Genomic DNA, 22,821 nt, shown 5'->3' on the forward strand with positions numbered 1-22,821 from the left:
GTACAGAGCTGGAGAGCCAAGCGACGCGTTCGTGCGGCTGCAGCGGAGCGGGCGGCTGCTCGGCTTCGAGTCTCTTTGTATGATACTACTTGTTGTGTGCACACGTACAGGGAGACTCGATATATAGGAAATACTCCCTCCTCTCTCGATGCCGCTGCCGCTGCTGTGACATTCCGACATCGCGCCAATACAGAAAGCTTCCTGTTCTCTGATTCGAGTCTGCCTCTCTCTCTCTCTCTCTCTCTCTCTCTCATTCTCTTGGAGATTTATCATGCTCTCTCTCTCTCTCTCTCTCTCTCTCTCTCTCTCTCTACTCGTCTCTACAAAACGAAACGAGATACATATATTTATCGCGACACCCTCTCACATACAGCTCGTTTCTCTATCCTAAATAATATAGGAGAGACGATCCCGACGTTTCGCTCTCGTTGTTTTATATAGCTACCGATTTCTCGCCACGAGCGCGTCACTCTTTCTCCGGTAACGGCAGCAGCAGATTGATGAAAGTGAGAACGAGAGATGTAGTAGTAATCGAGCTTTAATTTTTTTTTCGCCAATCTCGTGTGTGGCGAGCTTGACGACGAAAAATTTCAGGGCCCTAGTGTGTGCGTGCGCGTGTGTGTGTGTGTGTGTGCGTGTTGACGTACGAAATGACATTTCAATGAAAAATATTTGCTCAAAGTGAAATACTTGCCTCCGATGTATTTTGGCTTGGTGGAGGATTTCAATGACGTATCCAACCTCCGAAAAACCGATATCAATATATATACTGACTGACTGACACACCGATTCGGCGAAAAAGAGAGAGAGGTCAAAGATTTTCTTCTTCTTCGTCGTCGTCTTCGTCCTCGACGTAGTCTCTTTTTAACCATACCTCTCCCTACCTATACCCTCGGCCCCCAGCATCGCTGAAATGTCGCTCTCTGTCTCGATTCAAGAAGTTCGAGCACGTATACTACAGTGTCATTGACGAAAAAAATTCCTTTTAGCCCGTCGCTGCCGTCGACCATGGCAAAAGGAAGTAGAACTCGCGCAGAACGCATTATAACTCACCGACGTCGTGGAGGAAGGTTAAAATGAAAAAAGGAGGGTGGAACGTAGAAGAAGGAAAAGAAGAAGCAAGACGACGAACAAAATAAATAAAGTAACCACCGTTCGACAAATGCAGTAGCGCTATGTATTTTTGTAAATTATAACATAGAGACACTCGCGCGGCAACGAGAGAGCTACAAAATTCCTATCTCCACTCGTTTTGTCTTTTGTATACGTGCTCGTTTGTATTTACGAATTGTTACCGGCGCAAATCACGCGAATTAGTTTTCTCGCCTCGATGCGAAATCGATCGCTCGTGATACGTCTATACAGTACGTATAGGCGTATCGTCTCACACACGCCGCGTTGTAAAAAAAAGCATATAGCAAGAAAATCGAATGTTTATCCGGCGTAGATGAAATTTCACGTATGATCTATCGTACATAACAACGCCGTAGTGCGCCGTAGGATATACTGCGTAGGTATAGTATGTAGGATAGCTGTATATAGCTAACTTCATCTCCAACTCCACCTCCTCCGCTGCGCCCGGAAGCATCTAACCAATTTTTATCCGGGGAAATTTCCCATCGGAGCGTAAAATCGCGCGTAACATTGCGCTCTCGCACACACCCACTAACACACACAGTTTGATGATTCGCCAAAGTCTCTCTCTCTCTTTCGCAAACGCGGGCGTGTTATATCATGTATTATATACTACTATTCGTCGTGTATACGCGCAACCGAGCTTGCGAGAGCTTGCAGCAGCAGCAGCATCGTATGTGTTACGGCCTATATGTATGTACGCGTTGGCAGCGGTACATGTAGTCGCGCGCTCACGCATCACGCGCCTAGGGACTCTCTCGCATGGAAAAAGCGATAAAAACAACAAAAGCGATATGGAAAAAAGTATATAGGAGAGCTGCTGGGTGGCGCGCGTATAGGAGAGAATATTTATATTTAGGAGCTCGAGCATACGCGTTAAAATGTCAGAGGACAGCTAAAGCTCGTAAATCGCGCACGCTTGCGCACATGTATGCGTGTCTATGCATGTGTGTGCGTTTAAATATGTGACGTCGACGTCGTCGTCCTAGTCGTGGAGGCTCTCGGACACACACACAGTTGCGGCATATGTATCGAATCCCTGTGCCTGCGGCCAGTGGTGCGTACTATATATACCATAAACGTATACCACCGTAACGCAGTACAGGCTGAAGCAGCAGCTAGTCGTATAAGCTCTGAGATGAATAGCTTTGGCTCCAGGCAAGAGAGCGCCAGAGAGAGAACGAGAGAGAAAGCAAGCCTGCCAACTCTCATAATTAACATAGAATGATGCTGGAGAAAGAGAGAGAGAAGAGAGACGAAAGCAGTCTGCAAAGCAAAGAGTGTGCAAGGAGAGGGGGGTATATTCTAGCTAGCTATAATAAATTACAATTAACGCGTAATTTACGCCTCTTCTGCGCGAGCCAAACAGTAGCGACAGCAGCAGCAGCAACAACAACAACAAGAGCCAAAGACTTGCTTGCGCGCAGATATATACAGAGTAGCAACACAAGCCCAACGTACTTACGGTTATATACAAACGCTCCTATATAGTTTATATGAGGGAGAGAGAAGTCGACGATCCTCAGCCGCGCATTATGCTAATTATCTTTATCCGAGGAATTAATTATGATACGCACCCCCTCTGAGATGCGATTATATATACCTATGATATATATATATATACGATATATATACCTATGATAGATATATATATACATATGATATATATGAAATGTATTACATTACTCACGCGTTATATGAATAAAAGCTCGGATAACGAAAGGGAAACGACGATTTTACAAATAAAAAAAAATATGCGTAAGGACAAAAAATGTCTCTCGTGCATTTGGACCTATTCTGCGTGAGTGTATATCGAGAGGCTAGGGCAGCATTTCGGATGTTACCAAGAAGATGCCACGGCCATACCAATAGGGTTTTTACGTGAGCGTCGATCGGTCTCGCGTGGTATATACTCCATCGACGACTATTATGTACATGCGCTATTGATGTTAGTGAAAATAAAGAGTAATAGCAATGGTACTTCGTGTATATGTATACCAAGTAAAAAGGACGAGCTGCGCAAAGAGGAGAAAGGCTAAAAAATAAAATAAAATAAAATAAAACTAAATAAAAGCGCGAAGAAAGAGGGAGCAAGCGAGAACGAGAGGAAGATCAAGAGTACGAAATGTGCGTTGTGTGTTTGAATGGCAAGCTTAAAAGAAAGAAAAGAGAGGCTCGCAAGAGCTTCTCTCTCTCCCACTTCTCTTTCTCTGTCTGCCTCGGTATATGTGTGTGTATATGCGTGTGCATGGGTTTGTATCTATAAAAGTATATATCTATATATTATGCAGCGGAAAACGTGTATTCTGCGAAAATTTATTCGCTCGACTAAGAGAGAGTGAGAGCGAGACAGAAGAGATCGATGTCGTAGTCCTTGGCAACGCACGTGTATTTCTCAGTAGTCCTGTGTTTAAGTATAAATCTGTATGTGTGTGCATTCGCCTATGTGTGTGCAAGCTCGAAGCAAAGCATGGCCTGCTCCTCCTTCTCAGGTATATATTCTACAGATAGAATACGAAGCGATCGGCGTGACTTGTATACTTTGATGCATCCTCGAGTTCTCTTTGAAAAGACTGACATACAAGAACTCGCGAGCGAGGCAGGCAGGCAAGGCAGCAGCAGCAGCAGCCGCAAGCTCGCGTTTAATACGTAGCGCTTTGTATCGCACACAGATATAGTGTTATATTGCCGCGCGAGCGATCGGAAGAGCCGCGCGAGCGACGTTGCGCTATATTGCATTGTATTTGTGTATAGATTCGCGCGTGTTAAACACCTCTAAAATCCCTACTTTTTTTTTACTTACCCACCCACGCGCGTGCGAGCGCGTAAAAATGAATTTTTTTCGAATGACTGCCGTGTATAACGCGTGAGCGAGCGACACATATTTGCGGCTTTCTCTTCGCGCAGGCAGTAATATATTAAAAGTTTTTTAATATCCACACACAGACGCGCGTGCAAAAAACTCCGTACGCATATTAACGCCGTTAGTTGGTAGTGAAAAAAATCACGCATTTGATCGAGAATGAAACATGCCTTGTAGATTTGACTTTTCAATTATTCTAATGTAATACTTATATCGCGTAAGGAGAACATCGAATTATCCACTTTTGATATCCATCCCTTTTTCTTTATTCTTGGGCCCTATAAATAAGCACGTAACCTTCTTAGATATAAGTACTGTAAATATCTCGTCGCATTGTGGACATATTGTTGTAATGTCGCCCTCATATAGGCAACAAAATTTCAAAAACCTCAGATCCTCCAACAAGCCTTGAAGCGCCTACGCCTAAGCAACACACTACGCTTAGCCAACGCAATACGCTTAGGCAACATACTACACGCGCAACCGAATCTTTTCACCGCAATCGTGCTCTGCGAATCGCACCGAGTCACAGATCGGAATTTCGCACCTTTATACGACCGTTATCGAAAGTATCGACCCATATGGTTTTTTCCCAACAAACAAAGAATCTACCTAGCTGCTTCTCAAATATTCGGGAGAGCACCGTAACATTTATGAACATTTTAACACAACAAAATAATCCCAGACGTAACAACAAATAAGCTTCGCGCCCAACCACGTTGAGCCGGAGGTGATTAAAGCTATCCCTTTTGCTCCAGTCTTTTTCCAACTACCTTCTTCTAAAAATTACCAAGTAATGAATAACATAAATGCAACAGCCGGTCAATGTGAGTGTGAAGCAGAGAGAGATATCTCGACAGTAACAAAGTTAGGTAAAATATTTATCTCGTTCAAATCTAAGTTACCATAAATAATATTATCCAAATAAGTTATATTTTATGTAAAAGCCGAGTTCTGGAATATTCGAACATTGGCTCAGGCGACGAGAGCAGAGGAAAAGAGATATACAGCTATTGTTTCGCCGCTAATTAAACCAATAAACATCCTCCGAAAGCAATAATAAGTGAAACCGCCGAAAAACGATATAAATATCGCGACATCGAGGCCTCGTCCAACTACTTGTGTTCCAGCCGCCGACTAGTGCCAGTGCTCTCTCTTCCTCTCTTCAAGCCGCCCTGGCCAAGGTTTCCACCCAGACACGGTACAGATTTGTATTTAACAATGTAAGTAAACGGATTTGTCAATAATAAGACCCTCTTCAAGTATAAAACTGATCTTCTTTTCTCTTCAAACCTACTGCTTGATTATGATTGCAATATAAATATACATTTTCCTAATGACATCACTGCCGCCCTGGCGATGAACGAGCAATCGTTTCGCCGGGACGAAAGTGACCCTCGTTCCCACACAACTTAACGATTCGTGAGTCGCCGGTCTCAGCGAACCGCTCGACCTTCGTCCTCTCAATGGACGGAGCTCGAGAAAAGCTCTAAATATCCAAGGCTACGTGAACATTTCGTTCACAAAAATCAAAGTCCCTTTCCGGGACGTTACATTGTATAGTAAAAGACTACACTCTTAAAAATATTAATATAGAAAGTTTTTCTTTTCTCCGCGAAGATGAACTCATTGGCATGTAAAAGCATTAAATTATTGATTGATTTCATTTAAAATTACAACTTTTTTCATGAATTATTTATAATCAACTTAATAGTGCTGATTTCCATAACTCTGCTTTAAAGTTCAAAAAGTTCACAAGTTTCTTAGATGAGTACATATGGAACAGTAACAATATGGACTTTTTTGAGGTAGTTTTACGTTCTATCCACGTTAAAAATGTATCACTAATGATTCATTTTTTTCCATATACAATACATGAAATTAATGAAAATGAAATCATAATTAATCACAACTTCAATTCTAGATGGCGACTGTCCTTATTTACAAAAATCTGCAAGAGGAAATATAAAAATAATTGAAAAAGTAAAGTAGATTCTAATTACCAATGGCTGTAATTAATGTAGCATTTTGAAGAGAGTGCGCTCTTCAAAAGTAAAATTTTAAGATCAATTTGATTCGATCAATTTTCTTTACTTCTTTAATGAAACTTTTGTCAAAAACTATAAAAGATCCTAAATTGCATAGCACGAGTTAACCAACAATTTTGTGTCGTAACAATAAAATCATGCTAAGCGGTCAGATTTCGGCGAAAGAATTGCATGGTTATCATCTAACATATAACATGTATGTGTTGAGAATAATTTTCGGTTCAATAAATCAACGCGCCAGTGCCGAAAGATGCCGCTTCGCAGAGCAGAGCAGAAAGATGCCATTTCACGCTCCAAGGTTAAAGATGCCACTTCGGCTCTCGGTATTTCTGCGTTTAAAGCTTCAACTTGTTCATTCCAACGACAGATTCTGAAAGAGCATACAATTTTACTTCAAAAACATGAAACATTAATATGGTGTCACTTCAAAAACAGAAAAAAACATCTTTCAGCACTGGCACTTCAAAATAATAAACGATTTTCAGGTATATTATTAAAGATAAAGTTTGAATGTTTGATTAGTATTCGAATTTATCACTCTTTCAAGGTCAAACGTTTTTTTCCGCTGTATATAGTATGTACATCCAACTATCTAATTATCATTGGATAATTGTATATTATGCGAGTAGCTTTTTCAGCTCTCACTGTGAAGTCTATACTTGCCCCACTCGAACATCATTGTCCACTGGAAACCCTCTTGAGGAACAGCAGCTCAACCAAATTTAGTTAATTGTATTGAGCTGTATGAGCCCAAAAATATAGTCCTCGAAACTAAATGTTATATCGTTGCTGATCGTTGAACTGTCAGATGTTGCTATGTTCATTTTAATGAACATTCTGGTTATGTTCACTTACAAACGAGTGATATTGCTCAGTTCACGTTTGTTGTCATTGAAAAATATGAATTGAGCTGTATCAACTCAAAAAATTGCGTTGGCAGAGCTACACATCGAATCGAGCTCGTATAACCCGAGATTGAGCTCTGCCAACTCAACTTGGTTTCCAGTGTCCATACTTCGCACTACTGCAAGATCGAACACTGACCAGAATAAATATCCCTCGCGAATCTACCGATATCTCAAACATTTTCTACACTCGCAGTCCGCTCTAATACCGAACGAGCTCCCACGCATTGACTCAAGGAAGTTTATGATTGCACCGTGGTAATAACAGTTGGTACCGAGTCGTGCATATAAGCGTTATCCTTATAAGTACTCGAAGCGGGCTCGGGTCACGCAGCCCTATAAAACAACTTAAAATGGCTTTTTCGTGAGAAATTTCGGAACTAGAGAATCGCTAATTCGTCTTCCGAAGAAATGAAGAAATTATTCGAGTTCTTTTTGCCCAGCATAGTTTTTATCAAATAATTCAATTCTCTCCTCAATTAATCTTACGAAAACTCCAGGTGTTTTTAAGAAAACGATGTTTTAAACATTATCCCCACAATTTCTCTTTGGTCGCGGTCGATCTACGCGCTAGTCAAGGCAGGAAGAAGAACAGAGAAGTTGTTCGTGTATATTCGACAGAGATCCTATTAAACCACGCGTACACTCGACACATACACACGCACACACTCACACACACACAGAACTATTATATATCTATAGTCTGTCGCTATATATAATATATATACAGCGTCGAATATGTTGTAAGATTCGCACTTGAGGTGAGGAATAGCAAAGAAGAGAGGGTGAGAGGTTGAGGGCTGAAGCTCGAGATGCGTTATAGTACTTGGAGCAGTACGTGTTTTCGTATATATGTATGTATGTATGTATATATGTACGTAGATAACTTCGTAATTGGCCAAGTTGGCCCTTCGTCGTATAACCCACCGCGGAGCATGCTTACATATATAGACACATATATACATATACGTATAGTCCAAGCCACGTCGTGTACAAAGTTCACTCCCGGACTGATGCTACCGCTACTTTATAATTATCTGTCAAGCCTATTATTACATAGGTGGCTTGGTGGGGTAAGGGGGCGGATATCGCAGATATTCCGATCTTGATTATAGAAGCTCCTTGTAAGTTTCCTGTATGTCTGTCTCTCTCTCCATTCTTGTTTCTCGTCTTTCGCATTGTAATAAACCCGATGTAAGCGCTCGGTGATCGCGACTACAACATTCCTTTGAAAAAAATTCGACCGAACGATATTCGCTTTAGAATGACAAAAGTTACATTTAAAAACCAATGCTTTTTATGTGAAAAATAAATTTACATAAAAATAAATTAAAATTAATAATTAAATACTATAATTAATGAAAGGGTGCTAATAATAAAATTAAAGTAAATATACTTCAAATTAACTTGACAAATATGAGAATTTATATTTAAAAATGTGAATACTGCTGTTATTTTATGAAATTCAATTTTAATATTCCCTTGAAAAGTAACGCATTATGTTTAAAGAATACAATAAACTTTTCATTTATTGAGAAGTCAGGCAAGGCTTGTGTTAAAAATTCCACGTGTTTCAACATTATTTTTTGATACATCTTGCGGAAAGTTCGTTTTTCGCAGTCAGTAGGATGCTTCGAAAGTAACAGATCCCGGCGCTGCGGCTACAGCGTGCGGAAAGTTCGTAAGAGTACGGAAAAACGAACTTTCGGCAGCTGTATCAAAAAATAGTATACTCAACTCGTGCGGAGTAGGTGTTCCAACTCGTTGCGTAATCTACGATTCCAGGATTGTAGTAATTCATACATTACCGCTAGATGACGTGTAAATGAAAGAGAAAATTTTTCATTTATTAAACAAATGGCCGTTAACCATGAAAAAATATGCAATATTTTGCTTATTGTGTGTATGCGTGACATTAGAATTGACTGATTTACCTTTTGACAAAATCGGCCTTTCCACTCATTAGTCTCATGATCAGTTGATGTTTATGGAATGTTTTGTGGTCAAAATTCATTATTCACAGGTAGGATAAGTCAGCCGTGTAATGAGAAACTTGAATAATGATCTGATGTTATGCAATTCAATTGTAATATTCGCATTAAACGTAACGCATCATGTTAAAAAAAGACACCTCTTGTATAAAGATCTAAAGCAATCATGTTAAAAATTTCACGCTTTTTCAGGTACCTTGTGTCCATAATTTACAGCTAGGTGGCGTAAGGCCGACTTTTTAAAGCCCAAATGAAAAAAAGTAAAGTTATAGCGTCAAGTAACAGCGATTTTTAATTAAAAACCTATAATTGGTCTCGTTGTTTTAAGAATTAGGTAATGGTAATGTACTTACTTATTATTGTGGTCCAATTAGATCTGACTGTATGTTAAAAGTGAAAAAATTCGCAACCGGTGTTTATCACCGGGATTCGTTAGGATTCCCGGCTTCGCCTCGGTCGCTTATTTCACATGTCCTGGGACTTTTCTATTTTTCCCGGCCTAGGGCAGTAATATACTATTTCGGCTGCAGATTGAAAACCATACGTTTTATGAAAAAAAGTTTCAAACAAAAGTTGTAGGTCTTTGCAAGACCTTCCATTTGATATATATATGAGCAGTTTTTTCATATATGTACAAATTTTGTGCGGGGGGTTCTCGGATCTGCCCCAAAATTTAGTATGTTATTTGGGTATGTGAAAATAGCCTTCAGCCAAATTTGGGCCCCTCGAAGGTCCAAAAATAGCCGTTTTTACCTATTTTTGCGTATTATTCAAATATTTGTAACTCGGGCACCGGTGCATATTTTTTAACTCTGAGGGTCGCATTTTTTAGGTCAAGACATGTACTTTTCGTAAAAAAATTATGTAGAGCTCGATAGACCAACCCCCGGTTATGGGAGGGCAATGAAGGGGGATGAAAAATCGCAAAATTATCGTTTTTTAGCTTTTTTGTAGTAGATGGCGATAGGATTGAAATTTTGACTTTTGCAACGTCTCATTTTAAAGGTATTTTCATTAACTTTAAATTGCCGTGCGCAGATTTAAGATTGGTTAAAAAATGACGGAGATAGAGCTGTTTAAAGGTGCTAACATTATGAAAAAAGGCGTTTTTTTCGAGATTTCGATAAGCTGTAACTTTTTTCTAGTAACATCAGTCTCTTTGAAATTTTGTGTGAAAGTAGTTGGTTACATGTAGTTTGAAGCCATGTAGGTAAGGATCTTGGTATTTGCCTCTATAACCGAAAACGAGGCCCCGGAAATCCGGCATTTTAGCCCTTATATAGGCAAAATACATGTTAAATTGGGCGGCAAAACTATTTGGCAACTCCTAAAATTATCGCAAAATAAACATAAAAAAAATCAAAAACTACATATCGAACGTATTTTTCGACGAGGAATCCAATGGTAATCTTGAATTTGACCTTGAACATAACCTCTAAGCTATAGCGAACCAAAATTGATTTTTCGCGCGGTGACCCCCTTTTTTTATTTCAGATTTGAAAAGAGCGAAAAATTTTACGTTAAAAAACATAGTTCATTTTTTTTCAAGGTAATTTTAACATTGGAATCGGTTCATTTGTTTATTAAAAACGCCTCAATTGTCAATAACAATAGAAGGGACTTACAGACATCGAAAGAATACCTAGGTGGGCTCAAATCAAAGGTAATTACTTCTACTTTTGTAAAATAACATATTTTTATCATAGATTACTAACTAATTTTACTGGACTAGGGTAAAACACTTATTACTGTGCCCAAGACATAACCCTCAATGTCCCCATTACTGAAAATTTGATTACATGTTAACACCCAGTAATATGGACAGGCACAGTAATAGGTGCACCTAGCCTATGTTATTAATATTTAATGACAAGTATTAAAGCTCAAGTTCTCTTGGAAATCTCATCAAAGTCCAGTATTCTCCGTATTCAACTTGAATTTTCAAGCAGGAAAATGTTCACAATTTATACAATACCGCGTCCGTTTGACGTATTGAAGCATCAACTTTCGTGTCATGCATGCACGCAGTCGTGTATCATGTATTTACACACATCCACACACAGGTTCAGACGAAGCTCTCACGTCGAGCTTTTACTCGGTGATACGACTCGTGACTTGTCGAAACTTGTTATTGCTTCTGGCCGTTATTAAGAAATATAGAAGGGTTTGAAGCACGTACATAGGCCACCCCCGCCAACTTATATAGTCTACATATGGGTAAAAACGCCAATAATGCCCCAGTGCCACGCGCGGGCAGCAAAAACGGCCGGATTGCTCAGTATTTAACTCGCTCGTAAAGGGTTAAATAAAATTCAGAAAAATAAACCAACATTGGTTTTCGATAGGTTTTTACCTCAGCTTTCTACTGGTGAGGTGAAAGTGCAAAAATATGCCCCCATAACCTCAAAAAATGAACTTAAAGATAAAACACGTTGTAACTTCCAGAGTTCAATATTTTCTGAGGTTATGGAGGCATATTTTTCCACTTTCACCTCACCAGTAGAAAGCTGAGGTAAAAACCTATCGAAAACCTATGTTGGTTTATTTTTCTGAATTTTATTTAACCCTTTGCAAGCGAGTTTAAAACTGAGCAATCCGAACGTTTTCGCTGCCCGCGCGTTGCGCTGGGGCATTATTTGCGTTTTTACCCATATATACGATTGCAGCTACATAGATGACGCAGGGTAAACAATACGCAACAACAACGATTTCGTCGAAAGCGGAGTTAAAGGGCAATACTCATCCGCACGCGCGGAGGGTTGTAAAACAACGACAGCACCAGCAGCAACGACGACGACGAAAACGTCCAAGCTTTTAATAGCGAGAGTTTGCAGTCGAAATGACTAAGGCAGTTACATACGTGACGTTATTAAAAGTTTCGCGCGCAGTAGTGGCACACGTGGGCGCGATTTTTATCAATTTGCGCCCGGCTCGCGCGCGCTTAATTCGTAAGTACAAGCGTCGAAGATCGCGTAAGTACACATCGCGAACATTTTTCTTCTTTCTTTTTTTACCTGCGTTATTCTCTTTTATTTTTGTAACCAAGGAGGGTATTTTCGCGCAGCCTTTGAATCCTTCCGAATACGGGAGATTCACGTGCTCTCGCGTAATATATATATATACACAGCACAAACGTCGGCAGTTCGTCTTTCATTTAGAAGCAAACTAGTGGGGCGTGTATATAACTCCCGTGCCTTTCTTGCTAGCTCACGCGCGCGCTGCTGCAAGCAAGCATAGGGGGTATGGAAGGGTGGTGGTAGTAGCAGTGCGCTCGTAGAAACGAGCTTATCGACGGTTCGCGAAATGAAATTCCTCGGAGCAAAGCGTATACTCCACACACACACACACACACACACACACTCACATAACGAGCTGAAGCAGAAGAAGAGGAAGAAGAAAAAGAAGAAGAAAGCAACTATATAGAGAAAACATGTATACAGATACAGATAATGTTACTGCTACTACTGCTGCTGTTTGCTAACGCGCCGCATACACACACACAGGAGCTTTCTACCCGTCTCTCTCTAGCCGCACCGAGATATTGCCGTGCTTTTTAGCTTTTTCTTTTGGTCGTGCCTATATCTAGGTTCTCTTTGAACTAGGTGGATCGTGTCGCTCGCTAGCTCGACTTATATACGCACGTGTTCGCACGTGTGCATATAAAACGTGAGCTTGAATAAAAATACATTTTTTCACGCGTTCGTAGTGTGTTGCAGAAAGGGTCAACATTAATAATGACTTAACGACCATATAATTGATCATTTAAAATTCTTCAAAATACATTACCATTAGTCGGTTTATTTCTTGAAATGTTTATATGTTCTATCGTCGGATAAATATCAAGCGTAATTCAAATTATCTGAAATTGACAATTTAATTGTCTCAATAAATTTAGGCCAGTTTTTAAACACTTCTAATTTGGTTATTTTATTTTCAGTCTCTGCCACTAGATGACAAGCATACCTAAATCTGTAAATCTGCAGGTGTCAAAGTCAAAATAATTATATCAAGTCAAAGCAATCGACCATTTTTTTCGTTGCAAATTTAATTTTTCCTTATTTTAGTCACGAGAACTACTTGTTTATTCGGTTGATGCGATTTTTACAGGTGGATCAGGCTACGGTGTCGTAACTCGTAACGTCTGTATAGGACAACTGAGGTGATTTACATTACTTGCAGGCGTCAAATGTTGAACGTTTCTACCAGGGTTGAGTTAAGCCTTTCCTTTTTTTAGTAAACAATATAGCGGCGCTTAGTAATGAAAGCGCGATAAAAAAAATCAAGATTGATCGAATTATTTTCAGATCCAGAGAAGCTTTGCGATGAGGGGACCGGTGCGGAAGAATTCAAATCGCGAATCAGCATATATAAGCCAATGAATTCGTTCATTAGTCACATAGGAATCTCGCGTAGGATTGAATTTCTCTCTCTCTCTCTCTCTCTTCTCCACTCGTCATTCTTTCTTTGGGCTCTCTCTCACTCTCTCCACCCGCTCACCCAGAGCTCAATCTTGCTCTATATATTACATGGTCTGGATGGCTGCCGCTGCTGCTGCAAGCTCCGAGCTTGCAAGAGAGAGAGAGAGAAAAGCACTCAATCTTGACGTTCATTTCACTGATTAGTACCTTACATACAGTCTGTGCACCGCTCGCGAGAGAGTGAGAGATCGATCGATCTTTCTTGCTCAAGATTGCAGTGAGAATTACAAGCTTCTCTCTCCTCCTCTATTTTGGTTCGGAGGTCCTTGGCCTTTTGCTGCAATTTTTCCATTAGTTTTTTTTGCCATCATGCTTAGAGCTAGCTAACAGTTAGCTTATACTAGCTACGTGCCTCCACCGCGTCGCGTAACATTCTCGTACACGAAGAAAATGAAAAATCTAGCACAATCAGTTTGTCGAGATTTGGAAATTTTGCCTTATTAACAAAGCGAGCGAAAGAAAAGCGCCCAGCTCGTGCATATAAGCCTCTTCCTCCACGCCGAGTGGAGCTCACAGCGAATTTCATTTGCTGCATCAGCGATTTAAATACGTATACACGTTTATAATATAGTCGTCGTTGTGCTGCTGCTGCTGCACGCGTCACTGTTACTGCAGCACCAGCTTTTGACGATGAAAATTTCTCCTTATTTCGTCTCTCTCTCTCTCTCTCCAGTGCTCTGCCAGACTTGCGCACGTCACGAGACGATCTCTCTTATTCGTCTTATAAGCACCCGAGTCGTTCCTATTTTGACTGCTTCGCTGATTTTTCAGATTTCCCCCATTTCTCTCTCTCCTCTCTCTATCTATCTATCTATCTCTCGTTCTTTCCCATGACTGATATAGATACATATCACCTCTCTCTCTCTCTCTCTACTCGCAAAGTTAAGTAAGTATAAGAGAAATTTAAACTGCAGCAATCAGCGCTTTTTGCCTTTCTATCTCCTGCTCCTCCCCCTAGCTTGCAAGCTCGCTCACAAGCAAGCAAGACTCCCGCACGAGCCGTCGCTCGCACAAGAAAGCACTACGATCGTCGACGACAATCTTCTGCGCAGATAGTTCCGAGAAGATTGCATTAAACGCTGCCTTCCCATCTCCCTCCACATACAGAGTCGTCGTCGTCCTTCTTCTCCATTGTATTCTTATCGTTGCTGCTGCTCGAAATGCGATTTCGAGAGCTGTGAGCAGCAGCAGCAGCGACTATTTATCGTTCAATTATATTAAGACGCGAGCTTGGCGGCGGCGGCGGATCGTATAGAAAACATTTCCGAGCAATTAATTGAATTTCACGAGCCGGAAATGTGTGGGGGGTTTTATAAGAGAGAGCTAGAGCATTATTATGAAGCCGCGACGACACACAAAAGTTGCGGCTGGCGCCCCTGTGGAATAACAACCGTGAGTGCATCAAAGCGTAGTACGGTGCCATCGTCGTCGTCGTCGTCGTCGTCGTCGTCGTCGTCGTCGCAGCTGCACATATTCACGATTGGCATTTTATAATCGGATGAATGGATTAACGCGAAATGGTTCGGGAAGTAGCTTTTTTTCACAAGTTTTATCAATGGTATATAACTCGATTTTAATACAAAGAAAACCTCGAAGATTCATTATCGTTTTACATAGATTCTTTCTAATTATACCATTCTTGAAGAAGGAGGATAAAATTTGATTCATCGATTGGTAAACGAATTACCAACAGTTATCTGTTCGCGAGTAGACGAGAGTCTAGTACTTATACTTTTTCACCCTCTATTTTCACCACACAATGCAGCGCAGGAGAGATTTGGATTATACCCAGGAACCTCAGGAGAGATTACAAGAATAGTTAACACCTTCAGGGGCTCTGTCAGAAGCAGCAGCGCGAGTAGTGTAGCGCAGAGATCGGTAAGCCCCCGGGCCGATGAGAGCGCCGCGGCCCAGAGAAGCTTATGTACTTCCCAGAAAGTCGCATTGGCAATTCATAAACATGAACATTTTGTTATCATCGTCGATCCATTAAATAAATCGTTTTGGCATTTAATCCATCGGAGCGATCGAAGAGAACTCCAAGTATTTATACTTGAAAAAACATTCGAGTCATCGCGCGCACAAACAACGCCGTGGCGCGATAGCGTTTATTCAGCGCGCGACGCGATAATAGGCACGAGCGCCGGACTATATACGATTGTAGATTTAATCTATTTTCGCTTCGAGACTTTGTGTAACTTGGCGCGCGTCGACTCGACTCTCGAGGACCTTCGCCTTTAAATCAGGGCGTTTCGTTGGAAAACAAGGCGCTGCTATGCGGACTTTGATAGTTTCTAATAACGATCTATTATATTCATAAAATGAAGGGAAGGGAGGGCGGGAGTCGAAGGGCCACAACAACGCCAAAATCCATTAAGTATATTACGCAGGCAGGCACGAGCACACACACACACACACACACACACAGGGGCACACAAGTACATTACGAAATATTACCGTACGCGCGACGCTATACACTACAACGACGACGACGCATATAACGTAACGTGATTAAAACGAACTAGGTGTAATACTCTAGTTATTTTCCACGGGCAGGGTATCACCACCACCAACGCCGTACACCGAGTATCATCGGGGCTAAAGTAAATTTACCATGTTTTAATGCAGACGTATTACATAAAGGTGTTGCGGCGCGGCTCGGTTTGATGTCGAAAAAAAAAGGAGATCGCTATATTAACCAGGCGGGGGGATGAGCGAGGTGGCGCGTGCAGGACAAGATTATCGGATTTCTTCTTTGCAAGCTCGCGAGCGCGTGCCGGCAGGCAGCTACACAAAGCTGTTATATAAATCTTGGCTCTTGGGTGGCACACCGACGATATATATTATTATATACATCGCTCAGCTCTCGCTGGTGGGCGCTCATATGACGAGAGAAAAATTAAGTAACGGAAGAGCCACTCCGTCAGCGACTATTAGTGTCGACGAGGCGGCCATGGCTCTCTTGCTGCTGCTTTTATTTTTTGCTTTGCTTTGCAGCTTTGCTTCGGCTTTTTTTTAGTGCTAATGAGAAACGAGTGGGCGCGCGATAACGTTTGATCATCCCTCGTTAAATAAGACTGTATTACGACGAGTCGCGGGTGTATACGCGTATAAAATGTAATACTACCGTGTGTGTGTGAGTGTGTAGCGAGTCGACTGGACGATGAAAAAACTTTGCTACTTATAATACTATACATAATTACGATGTACGTGCTTGTGAGGCACTGGTGTTAAAAAAATGAATTTACATGCGAATTAAACGCCGTCTACTTTAAAAATATAAAATAAAAAATGAGGCTAATGTCGTTTGTACGAGAAGAGAGAGAGAGAGAGAGAGGCATTTGAGTCCGCTAACTCGAACTACGCCAACGACGTCGCGCGCGCGCGCGCCTACACAAGACCAGCCTGGCAGCTGCGAACAAAACAAGAGTAATTTTGGTTGCTGTTATGCTGCATGGCACTAGTAGTACTAGTAGTAGTATATGCCGAGGCCAAACTTTTAGGTGCTGCTGCTGCTGCTGCTGCTGCCTGCCCCAGTCGCGAGGGCGAATAATTGGTCCTAATTAGCGCGCCGCCGCCGCCGCTGCTGCATAGAGCTTGCGATATGTTCACGCAATGGCTCTTTAAGCTCTCTGAGACGTGGTGCTGGTGGCGGTGGTGGTACTACATACAATGCACTGGGCTTTTATGCTCTATAAAGAAACTGCACTGTGCACCGTGCACTACAGCAGCACACATTACACAACTCGCGGGGTGGGTTGCAGGCGCAGCACGAGGAGAGGTGGAGTGGAGGTAGCAAGGAAGAAAGAGCTAGACTCTCTAGGAGAGTCAGGAGCTTTGTGCTCGGGCTGGCCCCAGCTTAAAACGATAACTCGATTAAAAAGCAAAGCAGCTACCCCCGCACTATACTACTCCTTTCGTACAAAGCTGCTGCTGCTTCTGCTGCTTCTGGGGTGAGTGAGACAGAGAGAGAGAGAGAGAGAGAGAGAGTGAGCTGAACCGAACAACGCGCGGCATTTAATTAACGAAAGTGCTCGGCCGAGAGTTTTGCGTCGCTCTCTCTCTCTCTTTCTCTCCTCGCGCGTTGCTCTCTTGTTCAGCTACTACTAGCTGCTGCTGCTGCCTTTGCGACTCTGCCTCTGTATTTTCTGTGCATAGCAACAAAAACGACAGCGGAATATATATATAGCACGACGATGTGTTTGCAAAAGCAGCTCGTCGCGCGCGAGAGTCCAATGGCAGCGCATTGTGCGAATGTGTGTATTATACAAATGCGTAGTATATATACTGGCTTAAGCATCCATGAGCCGGTTGTTATCTCACGGCGCGACAGAAAGAGAGAAAAATTACGACAATGCCAAGTCGGGGGGTAGGTAATCGCCTCCCCAAGGCGCGAGCTTATTTCATTATCAGGAGACTCTGCCCCAACAGAAGTTCTGCTATTTATACACCGAATCAAGACGGCCGCGATGGCGCGAGACGAGCCATTTTTACTTATTACCGACTACGCTCTCTCTCCTTTTGTGTTTACTCTCTTACTCTACTACGGCGGGGCGCTAGGGCAATCAACACTTCCTTGCTTTTAACGAGGAATCGCATAATTAGATCGGCACACAGTCGCGCGAGAAGCGCCAGCAGCAGCTTCTATGTTATATAGATAGATAGATACGCAAGTGTAATGGCAATCGTTGAGAATCAAGATTTATTTGCGAAAATGTTGTTGTTTCTTCCTTTACAGAGTGACGTAGATTTTACGACGGTGCATGAGGTAAGCGATACAGATCCAGAGGGAGCAGCACCACAGGGACTCGGCGAGCAGCCAGCCGTGATGACTTTCCATCCTGCCGTATTGCCAATGAAACGGGAACATGGCGTAGAAAACTTGATGACCGCAGTACATCACCAAGGCGTTCATACCTAGCAATTGCCCAGGAGGAAAAGAGAGAGGGAGAAATCAATAAATATACATCGAGATGAAATTGATGGAAATATAGATCTCTCGCTCGTGATAGGATATAGATGCCACGTGAAGAGCAGTGCTGTACCTGGAATACGAAACGGGCCGCCGTTCCATAAAGCCGCCGCGTCGACGAGTAAGTAGCTTATCGACAGTAAGACCAGAGAAAATGACGTCGTGACGAGTGCGAAGGATATAGACCTGCCAACAAACACAAACACACACATACATCTTTTTCCTTGCGCCCGATCGTATACTTATCTACTCAGAGCCCTTCTACTCTCCTCTTGAACACGAAGGGAGGAAGGAGAAAAAAAAAATTTTTCTTCCTCAACCCACATTTTTTTTCATTATAAAAGAGACAGCAGAATTTGTGTGTATTTTTTGCCCCCTTCTTCGTCTTCTCTTTACGATACGACAAGGGATGAAAAGATGAGGAAAAGAACAATTTTTTTCTTTCTCTTTTACAACCCAACTGTCTCTGCGTGTAGGTGTGCATACAATATATAATATATAATATATAAGTACGAACCATAAATTTTTATTAACAGGAACGACATCGGTGTAGTGCAGAGCGGCGCCTACAACCCCGAGTATGCAGGCCCACGATAACCACCTCGACACCCGAGCTTTCGAACTTTTATGCTCGCGTAAAATTTGGCCGGATTGCACGCCGAGAAAGACTTGGAATATCGAGGTGAGGCAGCCTGTGCGATGAGTAAAGTTTACTTATTGTACTAAGCTTTTTTGAACGTCGAGAGGTGTTTATGTGTACATTACCGAGGATACCCTCCGGATCGAAGGGGCCGGACTCGTAGACCCGATCGATCGTCGGATGTTGATAGACGTGGCTCCGGCCGAGCAGAAGCTTGTCGATGTAACCGGTGGCGCCTCCGGCGCACTCGAAGTATTTGCCCTCCTCGTGGTAGCCACCCGGACCGAGATATCCTCTGCGTTTAAGTGTAACGATAATTGATTAATTCGTATAAATTCGATTGCGTATTTGATTACAGCGGAGCAAACATGTTGACGTACTTGGGGCAGCCCGGTACTTGGAGGAGAAAAGTGATGGCGCAGTGAGCCGCGAGCACAGCCAAAGCGACGAACCATTGAGGCAGAAGTATCAGCACGTCTCCGAACAATCGACCTGAAAGATTCTAAGTCGTTTTCAAAGGTAGGAGCGAAAATTCGAGTTATCGTTCGAGTCGTACCTTGGAATCCTTGCGGTACATCAGGGCGTAGATTATGCCGACGAACAGATAGGCGACTGCGAAGCGCTGCAGCACCCCGAAAATTCTGATGTTCTCCAATTGCGTCTGACCACCGAGCGTGTTCAGCGAGAGGCCGATGAAAAACAAATACAAGCTTCTCTGCTCTCGTCATCGGTGGTGGTGCGTGGGTGCGGTGTATGTATTCGAGAAAACGAGAAAGAAACAAAAAAAAAGAAATAAAAATAAAGAAAGAAAGGAAGCGTTTTTCTGTAATTCCACTCGGTCTCTTGGAAAAATAAATCTTACGCTCGACGATGTGTGTGTACTAGTAGTGCGCGTGTGTCTGCTGTGTCTGTCTGCATGCGGAAGGAAGGACGGTTTTAAAAAGGAAAACAAAGAGAGGAGATCTTTTCGCTTCTCTAGAGCTAGCTAGCTCGTAGCAAGGGAGAAAGACGCATGGTTGCACTCTTGGCTCGAGACTATGTATGTACGTTATACGTACGTACGTGCATGCGTGTGTGTATATACAGAGAAGCTAGAGGGCTTGAATCACCTTGACGATCGCCAAGCAAACCGAGTAGCGGCGTTTGTTGTTGCTGCCGCTGCCGTCGTTGGCCCTCCCGGGAGATAGCTGGGACGAGATGGATAAGGGTATGCACACACCCATGATCCACATGAAGCATGGAAACACTAAATCTCCGGCTGCGAGGCCGTTCCAGGTCGCGTGCTCCAGCCACACGTAGCCGCCCGCGCCGTTGTTCACGAAGATCATCGTGAGTATGCTCATGCTGCGCCAGTTGGTGCAATTCGCAAGAACAAACACGAGGTGAATTCAAGATCTTTCTTCGTGGAATATATAATAATTTTTAATTATAATACCCGCGAATCGTGTCGATCGATCTAATTCTGCGCTTGGGTTGCAGCACGACCCTCGACTCCTCGTCCTCGTCGTTACCGCCATTCCTCTTGGCACGATGTTTTCTTATACAAGCCGAGATGTTTTTTAATATCGACAGTAAGGATAAAAGGACGACGACTGCTGCGGCAGTAACGGCTAGGGCTATTAAAAAAGAGAGAGAGACGTACTATTATTGCGCACCCCGACACATATGAGAGCTGAGGGCAGCAGCGTTTATACTCACTCGTGTAAGGATTAACCGGCTGTCGTAGCTCGAGGAGGTCGCACTCGTTGGCGTTATTAATTTTCAGCTCGTAAATGCCGTATTGACCTAAGTCGGGCGTCAGCTCACAGTAAACGACCCTATGTGCGAGAGAAACGAGAAAAACATTTTATCCTTCTTCGTTCCTTTTTTACTTTATCTCGCGAGCATCTGCTGCGACTATATACGGTGTGCCTGAAACGAAATACATAAAAATGGAGAAAGGAATTGCTACGTACTTTTGATGCGCAGCCGGCAGATGCTCGTTGGCTTCGTCGTCGCCGACGTCGACGATTCTCCAAGTCTGCCATCTCGACGTGTCCACGGTCAGATTCGCTCCTCCTCCGGTACTTATCGGGGTCACTCGCGTGTAAGGGCACTATGATATTTAACAATCGCAAAATTATAATATGATAAAGCAAACGCGTCTCGAGCTCGAGATATCGCATTATATTGTTTTATCGGTTAATTCGATCGAGTTCAAGTACACGATCGCGTGGAGCACGTCGAAAAAAGAAAGAACAGAAAAGGAAAAGATATACGTACCGCGTCGCAATCGGCAGATAAGCTGTAGAGCCAGAGACGAGATTTATTGGCCGCGTTGGTCACTCCGACGCAGGCCTCGTCGTGGCGCAAATCTTCGTAGGTACAATACATCGTCGGGCACGAGATCGACGAAATCGCGTGCGGCTGGCGTGTACTTTCCGACTCTCCAAATTTTTTATTATGCTTACGTAATATATTTATTTGTATTTCTTTATTGGCCCCAAACGCAGCGGCAGAGACAGCACTCGCGATGTCGCGCCGCGCACAACGCGATTCTGTTTACTGTATTACAAGCGTCATAATCACGTGCGCGTCGATATTATTATGACGATGCGCGTATGAAATTCACCACGCACGACGCGCAAAAGTAGCGCGCGTTAACCTGAATACCGCGAGTTTATAATAATATACGCGTATACACACACGATTCACGAACCTGCGACGCCGGACTCACTCTCTCTTATTTATCCCTACTACATGCCTCTCGTTGTGCTCAGCATGCAGCAGCAGCAGCTATCGTGACGAGCTCCGAGCGCGAAAACGCGTTTGAGCTACCTGTATTAAATTTCGAGATTCTCGTATTTAAGTCTGCGTACTCGACCTACAAAAAAATACAAATATAAAGAAACAACGCGAGGCAAAAGTTTATAATGCGTATTTTCTTGCGTATAGGACCATGTACAAATATAACGCCAAAACCGATCGAACAAAGTTTAACTGCCTCGATGAAAGAGATATGTGTGCTGTACATATACGAGTGTAAGTAGTACCGAAAGGAAAGCGCAGAAAAAAAAAGAGAAAAGGAGCGCAATGGCGCGATCGCGCCCGATGCAAAGTACTTTCGAAAACAAGCGAACGTAGGGCGCGAGCGGAGATAGAACGGAAAACTATATCGGGGATGCTGCGAGAAGAGAAGATTGAGTCGGTATCGAGGCGCGTATAGGAATATCCTATATATACATCGGACGTAAAATCAAGAAAACGTACGCTTTATTTGTCCATTTTGTTTGCCGCTCGCGCACATAGTAGGTTTACATGAGCGCGCGCGCGTCTATTATATACCTGTTTTTTTCTCATTCGTGTCCCTTTGCCTCATCCCCCGCGCCACCCGGAGAGCGGAGTCAAAGTGGAAAACTTTTTCGTTCGCGCAGGCAACTACTTATAGCTATACCATACTCTCTTTTTCAATCTTGTTCCTTATGCCTTCGCTTCGCTTGCGCACGCCTACACATCGAAGCGCGTTTGCATTTCTTCCTCGTGTGTGTGTATAGTGTACGAAAACTAAAGCGAAAGAAAAAATAAACAACGCACGAGAACTATTATTTTTTCATGTCGAATTATGAATTCTAGCTCTCAGCCACTTATTTATTAAGAGCTTAGAAAATACACGTTTTTGTATATAACATTTATTTTCAGCATCAGAGTGTATGTCAGCTAAGAAATGAAAAAAAAGTTCGATGGTGAACGTCGATTTTATGGTCATGTATATTTTCATGAAAAGAAAATCGGTAATGTATACCCGGAAACC

General features: G+C 42.6%; 1 protein-coding gene across 1 annotated transcript; it reads right to left on the bottom strand.

The window, feature by feature from the left end:
* Nucleotides 1-18,144: 18,144 nt before the first annotated feature.
* LOC106657013 (heparan-alpha-glucosaminide N-acetyltransferase-like) lies at nucleotides 18,145-21,675 on the bottom strand. The gene is made up of 11 exons (XM_014378242.2): nucleotides 21,294-21,675; nucleotides 20,987-21,126; nucleotides 20,730-20,848; nucleotides 20,467-20,647; nucleotides 20,141-20,375; nucleotides 19,588-19,746; nucleotides 19,412-19,533; nucleotides 19,157-19,326; nucleotides 18,909-19,083; nucleotides 18,465-18,577; nucleotides 18,145-18,336 (listed from the first exon to the last, which is right to left on the bottom strand). Exons 1-11 carry the CDS (start codon nucleotides 21,402-21,404, stop codon nucleotides 18,152-18,154), a joined length of 1,710 nt encoding a protein of 569 aa, XP_014233728.1. The 5' UTR covers nucleotides 21,405-21,675; the 3' UTR covers nucleotides 18,145-18,151.
* Nucleotides 21,676-22,821: the final 1,146 nt, after the last annotated feature.

This window comes from Trichogramma pretiosum, unplaced genomic scaffold (genome assembly GCF_000599845.2).
Source record: "Trichogramma pretiosum strain Unisexual culture from Peru unplaced genomic scaffold, Tpre_2.0 scaffold14, whole genome shotgun sequence".
Classification (NCBI taxonomy): Eukaryota; Metazoa; Arthropoda; class Insecta; order Hymenoptera; family Trichogrammatidae; genus Trichogramma; species Trichogramma pretiosum.

Bases quoted from the DNA above. Each gene is read 5' to 3' on its own strand.
- LOC106657013 (XM_014378242.2), bottom strand. From the start codon at position 21,404: ATGTATTGTACCTACGAAGATTTGCGCCACGACGAGGCCTGCGTCGGA. The intron at 20,376-20,466 runs GTATTATAATTA...CAACTGGCGCAG, and splicing joins TCGATCGACACGATTCGCGG to CATGAGCATACTCACGATGA. The intron at 18,337-18,464 runs GTACAGCACTGC...GGCAATTGCTAG, and splicing joins CGGCCCGTTTCGTATTCCAG to GTATGAACGCCTTGGTGATG.